The following is a 12,843-nucleotide window of genomic DNA, read 5'->3' on the forward strand; positions in this document are numbered from 1 at the left end:
TTCTCATCCTCTGATTCCTACATTTTACCTGCTCACTGTTCTTTGGTATTCCTGTGTCTTGAGTTAACTACTATTAATGTCCCAGCTAAGGCAAGGGACGCAAATTGCTAATTCTCAGAACTTTGAACATTCATGCTCTGGTTTGCTTTAGGTTTATTTTTCCCCCATGAACATGAGCCATCTTGAAAAAGTGATCTGTGTACAGCACCTTATTAACTTCACACAACTGAGGCAGTATTAATTTTATAAGAAACAAGTCATCAAAACATTTGCTACATGGTATGAGTTAATGTATGCAATTCTCTTAAACTGATTACCCTATATGCTATAAGCAGAACAAACGAATTAATAATCATGAGTTGTATTTAATATCTTCTTAGCTTCATGAGAAATACTGTGAAATGAATTCTGGGAACAAGCTCTCTTGGTATCTGTTTTATTGATTAATCATAATATTTTTATAATGAATGGATTTGATTTTATGAAATGAATGGCAGATATCTCACTAACTTTTATCCTCTAGACCATACCTTGACAAATCATTTTGACTGATACACACACAAATACACACACACAAAACCACACCACACTATCCCACTATTTGCTAATTTGTACATTTGTGATGTACCAGAAACATTGAATATTTTTATTGAATGCTTCATATCAGTTTCTTCAATGTTTAGTATTTGACTGGTTGCAATTAAAACTGTCACATGTTTTTTGATCTGCTGTGCTTTGAAAAATAATGCCATAAAATGGAGATCAAAGTATTATCTTATTTTGCTTTCCTGCTAATAAATCAGAATTCAGCTTAAAGCACAATAAAACTTTAAGTTAATTCTATCTTCTAGCTAAAGATTATTCCTTAATCCTGTAAATCAGAATGGAAGAATTTTATGAAGTTCAACATTTCTTCTTCACTTAAATCTGTAAAATAAAATTGTTGATGAATTATAGTAGAAAATGTAACTATATCATTTATGAACTAGAAATATATATATATATATATTGTCCAACATTCATATTTAGAATTTCATCAACATGATTATTTTATTCACTGATAAATCTGCACTATTAGAATAGTGGCTGTTTTAATACAAACATCACACTTGGGAAAAAAGGTCCAGGTATTACTGTACTGAGTTAACAGGGGCAAAGTGAATTGTATTGGTCAAAGCACTTACGACCTGCTAAAAATAAAACTTTTAACATATACATTAAAATATATTTATACAAAAAATTTATCTGAAGTTTATTAAGTTTGGCACATTTGTTACAGTGGAGATAGAACATAGAGACTTTTAATCATAAAAATTCTATACTATTAAGCTTTATACTATATACAGTATTGTTTTCATATTTGAATTCACTGTTATATTAGTTGCTTTCCTGGAAGCCTGAATGATACTATGAAAGCTTCACTATAAGATCATGGGATTAAGTAAAACATCTGATGTAATTTGCTTTATGTACTTTTGTGATGATCTCAAGTTATATTTTTATGATTCATGCACATTTGTTGAATAGACAAATTCAATCATTCTTCATATACATTTTTACTATAGAAATCTAGTTAAGTAATTTAAGAAATATTTGACCCAAATAAGATTTGAAATGCTATTCTTTTGGAAAGAAAAGTATTTATTTTGCAATATTATGACAAATAAACGGGTTAAAATAAACCAACAAAGATAGATAATCTTATTGTACTTAATACAATAACAACTCAGATTTACAAACTGTAAAAGTAAACTCAGAAATATTTCTTGACTCTGGTGTGGCATGTTATTTTGTAGAGTTAAGGAATAAATTAAAAACTCTTCATGCTATTATATATATATCCCAGAAAATCATTAAGAACTGTTTACTTTGGTTACAAGATTCTTTATTTCGTAAACTATACATAAACAATAAAAAAGAAAATACATTATAGCTTAAATATTATATGTAAGTTCAAGATTAAAGTTTTTATTTCTTGTATATAAATTAAATGGCAAGAGTTCACCAAATTTGTGTTCTTATGAATAATATTCCAGGAAATCTGTAAATTCAATGTTGAAGTGAAAGATATCAATGTGTAAATTTCAACAGGTTTTCCCACTTCTGTTATGAGCACAAAACTATTGGTCTGATATACCCAAAGGTGGTGGTATGTCAAAATATCTACACAATTAACATGCTAACTGATGTATAGTGAGCAAAGTAACTTTTGGTACAGTTAATCTTAAATGCTATTCTTCACAATAATTATAAACAAGTCCATATGGGATTATGTAACAATAGAAAAAAAGAAAGAAACATATTCCATTTTTCTTCATTTCAGCACTATTTTAATATCAATAATTTGTTAATTATGTGTGCTTACACATTGCCTAGTCTCTTATACTGATATACATGCTAACCCTTTCTATTTCTATTTTTGCAAGGCACCATACAACACGGTCTCTAATTTTAGTACCACTAAAAAAATGGCATGATTCCAAGATCAAATGCAAAATCTCATAGAAAATGAAAACTAAAACTGAGAGTCCATGGTTTCAAAATTGACCTTGGTGCAAATAAAATATATTTAATGGAACAGTTGTTGAAATGAGTCTGTTTCTTTCTAACTGAAATTCTATACATAATTACTAGTCAGAGAGAGAAATCTAGAAATGAGGATGTCTAGGAATATTTTTAAAATTCTACCTGATAAGCAATGCCATTAAAATTACAAAGTAGAAAGAAAGACTAAGGTTTTAACTTTCAGCACCCAAGGATTACCACACGTTGCATTGCATGTAATATCTAATAATACCCAGAATAATTTCATAATTAAAATGAAAACCATTCCATTTTACCATGAGCCATTTTTCTTAATATGCCAACCATTAGTTTGGGAAGATGTTAAGTTTGAATTGAAATCTACATTAGGAATTAATTGATGAAATTATTGTGGTTCATGTCATTAGCAAGCTACCATAAATTTAACTTATAAAATCTGTCATTAAAAGCAACACACAGGATCCCAAGCACACATTCATTGTTATTTTATTTGTCTGTATTTTCTTATGAAATTTTGTTACAGTAATCTTTACAACTTTTATATTCAGGCTGCAACCCATATGTGTTTCCTTTTTTTCTAAGGCATATGAAAACTGAAACTAAATAATTCTAATTTAAACATAAAGTTCTATGATTTTAGCTTCAATATTTGAAATAATTATACAAAATATATGTCGGGTTTAGAATCACTTTGTTTAGGGATAAGAAGGAAATTCTCAATATGCTATTATTATTGTAAATATTAAAAATGTAGAATTCATTGACATTAGTTGTCACTGGTCAGATATATCCATCGTGGTCATCCCCATCATCATCATCATCCCCTTCATCTTCATCATCGTCTTCAATATCATCCTTATCATTCATGTCATCTTCTTCACCTTCATCATCAGTCCATTCACGAAAATCTCCACTTGCAAAGTCTCCAGAAATCTCAAAGTCTATAGCTAAAAAGCAAGTACCATATTTATACCAGTACACAATGAAATGATTCTAAGTCACATAAAATAATAAAAATGGCAAAGTTTAACAAATTTATATTTACTATTTTTCTCAATGAAGATAAGAGAGAAATCTATCCTTGGGAAGCTTGTTTTATGCTAAAACTCACACGTTAAGATGTGTACGCTGAGAGCACAGTGGTCTGTAAAATTTCTAGTTTAGTAAATTTGATCTCATTCCAATATCATATCATATCGTATCAGATTATGAATCTTATATATTAATTAAAATTACTCCTATAAGCATGAGGTGAAACAATTGCCTTGTCAAAATATATACTTCCTAAATTTTAAAATCAAATATATATGCTACTTGATATTAAATGGTAACTTTAAAAGCATTATTCAGTTAGTTACGTTGCGACCGAATAGTGTTTGGGTTGATTTCACTATTATTTTGTTCCCTTTAATCAAGTATTTTTCCTAGGAATGTGCAGTTTAGACATATAATTACAGAAGAATAGCAAACAGTTGCAAAGGTTGTATGTTGACTTTGGAAGCAAGGGTACATGATCCAAAGAACATGATAAACTCTATAAAATAAAACAGACAAAGACATTGACTTTTCTAGAAAGCCTCTAGAAATAGCAATAGCATGCTAAACTAATGATGCAGTTTAGTGAGATGTGTTGAAATATGTAAGACAAAATTGAATGATGATAAATTTGTGTTTATTAAGCCAGCAGCTTAATGGATTCATTTTTGGCTGTTATTAGAGCAACAGAAAATTAATATTAATATTTACTTAGAATTAACTACTAATATTTAGAGATTACAATTCACACCTCTCATCATAACTGTAATGAAGCCCTCAAATTATGCAGTATTTTTATTCTTAATTCTTATAAATCCTATTAATTTATTTAGGTGGTTGTGAATTGGCTGCTTTCACAGCATACTGAAATTACCATTTTACGTGAAGAATACAGATCTTAAATTCCATATTCTTATATATTATAGTTGCAGCACTATAAGAAAAGCCAGGAGTAAAGATTCACAAAATAATTTTAAATTAAATTGTTCATGTAATTTTCATTGGTAGGATACAAATTAAAATAATTTACCCATTGCTAATATCACAGGTAGATGAAGCCATTGATTATATAGGATTTTTAGATATATATTATAAAGGTACGTGCTCTAGTTTTTAATACTGTGTCAGGTAAGTATTTAACCCTAGCCTCTGCTTTGACTCTATAAGCAATATCTCAGCATAAAAATCAAGCTCTGAAAATGTTATAGAATAAATAAATGCAAGAAAGGGAGTGAAAATTATGTAAGATTATGCTTTATTGTTTACTATTTATTTCTTCTTAAGTAATCTTTGTTACGTTAATTACATAAGAGAGACAAATTTACAAGAATTACACAGAGAGTCAAGTAAGTCATCACTAAGTACTTAATTTTCATGACGTTTATTAATATTGGTGAAAAGAATACCCATTATATCTGCTTTATGGGAATGTTTCTAGTAATTACTTGTCTCTTGTCTCTTTTCTATGACCTAGTGCCTACCAAACATGAGGAAATTCAGTAAAGTTTACTTGGGGCTAAATTTTAAAGCATATGGTCCATTATATCAGGGAAACATGGTGACTGGAGTGACAAGAACAGCTGGAAAAATGCAAGTAGATTTTGAATTTATGGCAGGTGCATCTTACATGGCAATCCAGAAAGAAGGAATCCACATCAAACTGATACAGGCTCAAACCAACAATGTCCACTACACTCCACATTCCAAAGACCCCTTAAGCTCCCAAATAACTTCATGATTTGGGGAACAAATATTTCAACATAATATCCTGGTGGGGATGGTTTGCATTCAACCCATCATTGGAGTTTTGGGGGGGAGGTAATGTAATTAAGAAATTTTATTGTTTTATAGTTTTATAGGTAATTATTTATGGAGCAGAAACACAAACGTGATTTGAATCTTGGTTCCTAGAAAACATTTTTTGATGTAAATTGAAAACTTTTAGATACATATGATACTAATTTCTTATGTAGTGTTTTACAGTCACATAAAATATATGTTCACAAGTATTAGAACATCAACTATAACTGACAATAATAAATGTTTTTTTATAGATAACATAAGGAACACTGTAGCATGTTAGTCTACTTTGTTGGAATTCTCAGAGTTGAAGTTGTATTTTGTTAGGGTACAGACTTATGTTTTATAGCATCTCATTAACGAAAATGTCTGCTTCTGACAGACATTTTGAGCTGAAGTAGGAATTGAAACTCAGTTTGTAATCATTAGTCTCTAAAATTTCAAATGTGTCTGTTTCACATATTTTTATTGCTACCATACAACTTAAAACTATGCAAAGACCAAGTATTATTTTTGCTCCCAACATTCATACATATTCCACATATTCTAAAATCAGAATAGGGCTTGCCTCTATTAAATGTTTAAATAAGTTCCTGGGCCTTTAGCTTATATGTATGTTAGGAAATTTCTCTTACCACAATCTGCAACACCATTTATTCTAGATCCCACAACTTCATTTCCATATCTGTCAACACACCAGCACTGCCCTACACTTCCATGGCATTGTGTTGGCTTGTAGAAACCATCTTCATCACAGAGTGGGAGGTACTGTCCTGTGAATTGCACGGTTACACACACAAGTACAAAAGTAATTTATTAATAAGCTATGTTTATTAGTCAATCATTGTGTATTAATGTCCTAAAGAATTATAACATGACTGGATCTATGCTTATATTAAGTATTTCAGATCACTTAGCACAGCATATAAGACTCTCAACTGTCTCATTACAAACAAGCTCCTGTTTCATTTTCCAAAATTTTTATTCATATATTGCAGTTATCCATTTCAAGCTTTTTCTTTACAAGATAGTTTGTTACTTTGCTTATGTCAGCTGAACTTCTTCTCCATCTTATTTACACTGTCTTTTACTTTAGAATTGAAATAGGGCACACAGTACAATGTCCTTCCTACGTGTGTGTGTGTGTGTGTGTGAATTTCTCTGTGTATTGCCATTATATATTGTTAACATGCTTCTGGAATATCTTCTCTGTTTGAAAAATATAAAACATTTAGATTTTTTGGCTTACACTGTTATATAAACCACACCCCTTAAACTAAAGCTCTAGTTAATGGTTTTTTTGGGTTTTGTTGTTGTTGTTGTTTTGTTTTTGTTTTTTTTTCTGGAGCTGAGGATCGAACCCAGGGCCTTGTGCTTGCTAGGCAAGCGCTCTACCACTGAGCTGAATCCCCAACCCAAGCTCTAGTTAATGAATGCTGGGAAAAGAGCTGCTCTTATTTGTAGAACCTAACATTTCCTTAAAAGTTTACTTGTTCCAATAAAAGTTCTTAACAAATACTCCACCATCAGGTGTTTTCTGTTTTTTTCTGCTTATTCTTTTATATGTTTTATGATGAACAAATCATCATTGGATTTTTTTGGTTAAGGTGTATCTAATATATATAGAAAATATGAACATTGTTTTCTGTTTATAACTGTAGGCTAATTTTATATCTTAAAAGCTTTATATGATATATTTATGTCAAAATAATTTATTTGGAGGCATTGGTAGAATCTAGTGCAGTGAAAACTCCCTAGAATCTAGGAGTGTGACCCTACTGAAGTTTGCTAGTAAGTAAGGGTATGTAGCACCAATCAGCAATCATCTCTATGTAGGCAAGCATCCCAGCAGTAGCACTAGCACAGCAACATCAATCTATCCTGCCTGCTGAATGTGGTGGGATAATGGTGGCAAAGAACTTGTGGGAGTGGCCAACCAATGCCAATGCCTGTTTCAACTTGAGAGTCAGATATGAGAGTTACCCTACACATGGTCTAACCTGGATGGCCATAAATCAAATGCTGGGCAGCCCAGAGACCCAGGATAGAAACATGACTAGAGAAAAAAATGTCAAGGAAATGATCCCTAATGATATTCTGATAATGAATTGGTGCCTAGCCAAACTGTCATCAGAAGGTCTTCATCTAACAACAGATGGGAGACCCACAGGCAAACACTAGGCAGAGCCTAGGAACTGTGCAGAAAAGGGAAGAGAAAGGATTGTATGAGCCAGAGGGCTAGGGGATAGAGACCGATAAAATAACCCACAGAATCGACTAAGCTGGGCTCATAAGAGCTAACAGATACTGAAGTGACAATCATGGACCCTATGTGTCTGAGCAAGGTCCTCCGCATATACATTTTGGTTTTATAGCTTGGTGTTCTTGTAGGACTCCTCAGAGTGGGAATGGAGCACATCTCTGACTCTTTTGACTATGATTGGGAACCTTTCACCTATACTAGGTTGCTTTGTCCAGCCTTCATAAGAGGGTTTGTGTCTAGATTCTTTTGTAAGTTGTTATGCCATGTTAGGTTGACATCACTGGGAAACCTGCTCCTTTTTTTTTTAATGGGAAAAAGAGGAAAAGTGGATCTGGGGACTAGAAGGAGTAGAAAATATGTTTGGAATAAAATGTATGAAATGTTAATAAATATGGACTATTGATACATATAAAAATGTAAATAGCAATTATAATATAATAATTATAATGATAAATATAATATTAACACTGAAATATTGATATATGGCACATAGCATATGAAATATGAACTATAATGTATGATATCCATATCTATTTATCTATCATCTATCTATCTGCTATCTTACGTATCAACATTTACTTACTAAAAGCTACTGATAAAACTTGCTCATGAAAACCACAAAAATACTGCTCAGATGTCTCTCTTATAATACTTTCACTCATGTATGCAATGAGTTGATTACATTTTATATAGGTAGTCACATCAATTCTTAAATGTTCAATGCATAAATAGACACTTCTGGTGATTCTTAAATTTAGTACTTAAAACCTTTCAAAATATGAACATGATATTAGAGCAGTAAAACAGACATTATATTCTTCAATTGGTGAGGTAATAAAAGTAAGTTCAATGGCTCTCCAAAAGTTCATAAATTCTGCTGATAAAATTTCATGCAGTCTGTCTTTGTTGGATTAATATTGATTTTATGTTGCTGTTTCCCTGGGGTTATTTATATAAGCAATAAAAGTTTCAGAAGAATGAGCTGTGACTCACCTAGGAGCTTCTTTATCCCTTGTCGCTTCTGAATTTTGCTGAGCTCAGTGTGGCAAGGTGGGTCTGCAAGGACATTAAATACAGTACTTCAAGGATGTTGTAAAGCAAACAGTGCACTTGTGAGCCATCAGCCTCAAGCAAGGTTTTCATCATGATAAAACAGACTCATGCTATCCATCTGTTGTCATGGCTTCATGTGGATACATATGTGTGGATATATCATGATAGACATACAAAGAAATATCTACTTATAGATTCATGACAGAGTATAACAGTTTAGCAATTTCTAGCTATGGTAGTTCTTTCTGATATTTCTTGGAGTGACCAAAATTCGATGAAAATGAAAATAACATAGTCATAGATGATGGAATATACTTCCTTTTCGGCATTTAAAAGGTCCTCCATATAAATCCAGCTGATTGCTGACCAAAGAACTAACTTATTTCTCTCTCATTTAAGATAGGTCATAGGATAACAGAAAAATGGTTTTTCATTATAAAACATTCTATGAAAAAATATACTGCTTTTCCACAGTAATAGTGAAAATTTATCCATTATGTTACTGTTTAATGTTACTATCATATCTTGGTCTTTCTAGTTTCCAAATGTGTAAGTAACTTTTAAAAAGGAATATAATATAAATTTTAGGTCATGTTTCAAATTCTAGCGAACTAAAGCCAATTTATAAGTATATATCGTGTGTTAATATTTACAATCAATGATTTAAGTGAACATATACGTAGAAACTTTGAATATTCTATATAGGTGTAATGCATTATGTATTATTGAAATTTAGCATTAAAATACTTGCTCAAAATATAAGCAAATGTCACCAGAAAAAAATGAATGATTTTTGTCTTTGAGATAGATAGAGACCAAAAAAGTATTATAGCTGTCAAAGAATAATAAAATGTCAAAATAATTCTTATTTTTCTTCACTGCATGCTTCCAGGAACAAGGGGGATATACACTATACAATTCAAATCTTTTAAAATTATTTACTCTGAAAATTGCAAAGTAATTCAATTATTTAAAGGTATAGTAAGAAGAAAGAAAATAACATGCATAAGCTGTATATGTTCAATGTCAGTACGTGAAGCCTAAAATATCCTATCAAAGAAATTAAAAGTGAGAAACAATAATTTGTTTTTAGAAGCTAAATAACTACTTGATGGTAGTTTATCTTTAAATTGATGCAACTGAACTTCTCCTTAAAATAAAGAATATACATTAAGATATACTAATATATCCCATAAAACTTTTTGTTTCATGAACTTAGTGCTATGGCATTAGCTAAACTTTCTAATTTTACTAAAAAGAATTCTTTAATGTACTGTAAAGGAGAAAGGAATTCCTTTATTTTCACACCAGAAATATGGAAATTTTTGCTTAGGTGTACCTGAAATCATAGCCACGTTTGACTGAGTTTTTAAAATATGTATTATCTTTCAAGCTAAATATTTACTACTTTAAATTCAAACATACTTTCATACAATATTAAATATTCCTTTACACATTTTTGGACCAGCATATCCACCAATCACCCTCAGGCTCAATGAAGTCAGCTTTGTAGAATACACATGTATGTTCATTTATGTGTATTTTTCAATGTTCATTAATGAACACGAAAGACATAACAAACAACGAAACCAAAATGGCAAATGTTAAAAGAATGGGAAAATATGAGCAAGCACATTTTAATGATAATTACTTGAATTTGTATCTTACTCTTTGAAGTGTACTAGTATCAATGACTAAACTGTCATGTGAGGGAGTGCCTCATTACATTAAGTGCATATGTAATCAAGTCAGCAATGTGAATTGATAAAGTGTGCAATTTAAAACATTTAATGAAGCAATTCAGTGTTGCATTTTTTGGCTTTTTTCATTGGAATTAGATTTTTTTATTAAAGAAAATATTTTACATTATGGTTTTCTTGCTCCTAGATCCTTTCAGAATCTCCTGACTTCCTCAGTCACCCAATTTTTTACTTATTTATTTTTTTACTTAAAGTGATTTACAGATAGGTAAGACCTCTTCTGAGCTAAACCTGCATTTGATTCACTTCTTATCAATGGGTAGGCAATTATTTCCTCCCTAATTTTTGAAATATTACTAAATGTACGTGATTGAGTTAGCAAAGCACTTTTTATAATTTCACATGAGGTATGTTAATAATTTCTATAGTTTCAAAACCTTGTCCATTCTTTATGCTGTCATCAAGTTTAGAAAGTGCTTTCAGTACTAGCTCTACCATATCAACCTTATTTCCAGCTTATTCCATTAGCACTCTCCTAATGATTCCTTAGTTTTCCACATTTGGAACATAATGTGAGCATGCTTAGGTGCTTTCCCCTGTGTGTGTTTAATGTATAACATTCATTCTGGAAGTAAAATCCTAAATTTAGAAGTATTGGAAGGGGTGTCTTGGAGGGGTTGAAAAACTAAAAAAAAAAAAAGGAATATATGATATGATTTTATTTTAATTAAAAATGCATAATTTATTTTAAAAGGTGTACAAAGAATACAATTGCTTTTTCCCGTGTCTCACTTCTTTCAGATTTTAGAATATTCTTTTACTAGCAAATTTTTAACAAGCTAAACTACTTTGGAAAGATTGAAAGACTAAGTAATTTTGAAAATAAAATGAGTAAAAATAACTTCACAGTGAATGCTGTGGTTCATGCAACTCATTTAATAAGATCACAAAATGGAACATTAAAACTCTACAGTATAGTGATAAAAACCCCATTTATTTTACACTGTGGGCAAACCAGATAGCAAATTAATTTCAATGATTACTTTTACTATCTATGTTCTCATATCTCTATGTACTGCTTGCTGGTTCATAATGGGAACTATAATGAGATACATTAATATAAAATATTAATTCCTATTTTCCATCTTATTTAGAATATTTGTATCTTTAGCACAATTATTTTGTTCAGTATAGTGCCTATTTGTTCTTTCATTAAGCATTCAAATTGGAAAAATTACTAAAATGAGTGAAGCATTGAGTAGTGTTAATATTTTATTATTATGAGGGAAAAGATAAAATTTGAAATGCAGGCCAACTAATTCCATCGCAGAAACCTCATCTTTTACCTTGCTGTCTCTGGAAGCAGTAGCACCATTCATTGTTAGATATCAAACTGTCCTTGTATGTATCACAAGAGTTGAAGAACGCCTTGGTGCAATGCTCATTCTTATCAAGGTAAATGCTGCCAAGCTCTGACTGGTCCAATAACAGGTCGTAGTTTGTATCAAGTCTATTAAACATCCAGCCAAGTGAATCCTTGCAAATTGGCAAAATACTGGTATCAAACCCTACATGCAAAGAGAACAGAATTAGCTTATATGCAAGATATCATCAGCAGAAAGTAAAGTTTTCAATGAAGTGTGTAAGAGCAGAAGGAAACTACTGGGTAGTCAGAAAAGAAAAACTTTCAACTTCAACTTAAGAAATTTTTTCAAACATCCATTAAGCATAAAAATATCTATCTCTAGTTATAAGGATTAATTAACCAGATAACATCTGTTCCTAATCAGTTATCATTCATGTGGTATTGCAATCATATACTATTTATGCTAGTCATTGTCAAATCTTCTCACAAATTGCAATATATTATTGAATAACAAAAGCTGGTAAAACTCATATTCATATGAAGAAATGAAGAATTCTATTTCTACACAGGCATTAATGATGCATACTACATAATAGTTTCCCTGTTGCCCCGTGTTGGTAAGACTCTCTTGAATGTAGCATGACACACACAGCTATTAACATGAGAAAGAAGAGCCACGATGTAATATTACTCATTCTGACTTCAGCTCTTCTTGTGATTTTTTAAAATTACAAATGTGCTACAATGGGAGGCAATGGTGTGCACTGGAGGATAGTGAGGCTCACGAAATGGCAGACTGAATTGTGTGAGAGTTATGTATTGTTAGACATGAGTCATCTACTTATCTCACTAAAGCAGTGAGTCCTATATTTTATACGCCACCAGTGATTTGAACCATTAAAATATTACTCCCAATTATACAAAGATATAGTTTCTCCAACTAGAGTGAGGATGTGAGTCCTTGCTTGTATGAGACATGAAATACATCACAAGCTAATAAGAAGTCAATTAAGGTTGTTCACGAGCTACTAAAGACTGAGAAGGACTACCACGAGAATAAGTAACCAATGAAATCCAGTTCA

At 31.2% G+C, this 12,843-nt stretch overlaps 1 protein-coding gene across 5 annotated transcripts in view; it reads right to left on the reverse strand.

Annotated features, from left to right (window-relative positions):
- Positions 1-1,623: 1,623 nt before the first annotated feature.
- Spock3 (SPARC/osteonectin, cwcv and kazal like domains proteoglycan 3) overlaps positions 1,624-12,843 on the reverse strand; it is a 432,583-nt gene continuing 421,363 nt past the window's right edge. For 4 of the 5 annotated variants that reach the window (XM_017600103.3, XM_063275407.1, XM_017600105.3 and 1 more), the window contains 4 exons: positions 11,742-11,963; positions 8,636-8,698; positions 6,015-6,152; positions 1,624-3,491 (listed from right to left, as the gene is read on the reverse strand). In XM_017600103.3, the coding sequence (XP_017455592.1) occupies positions 3,325-3,491; positions 6,015-6,152; positions 8,636-8,698; positions 11,742-11,963 (590 nt within the window). In that variant the 3' untranslated portion in view covers positions 1,624-3,324. 5 annotated transcript variants of the gene reach the window in all.

The sequence above is a fragment of the Rattus norvegicus genome, chromosome 16 (assembly GCF_036323735.1).
Source record: "Rattus norvegicus strain BN/NHsdMcwi chromosome 16, GRCr8, whole genome shotgun sequence".
In the NCBI taxonomy this organism is placed as follows: Eukaryota; Metazoa; Chordata; class Mammalia; order Rodentia; family Muridae; genus Rattus; species Rattus norvegicus.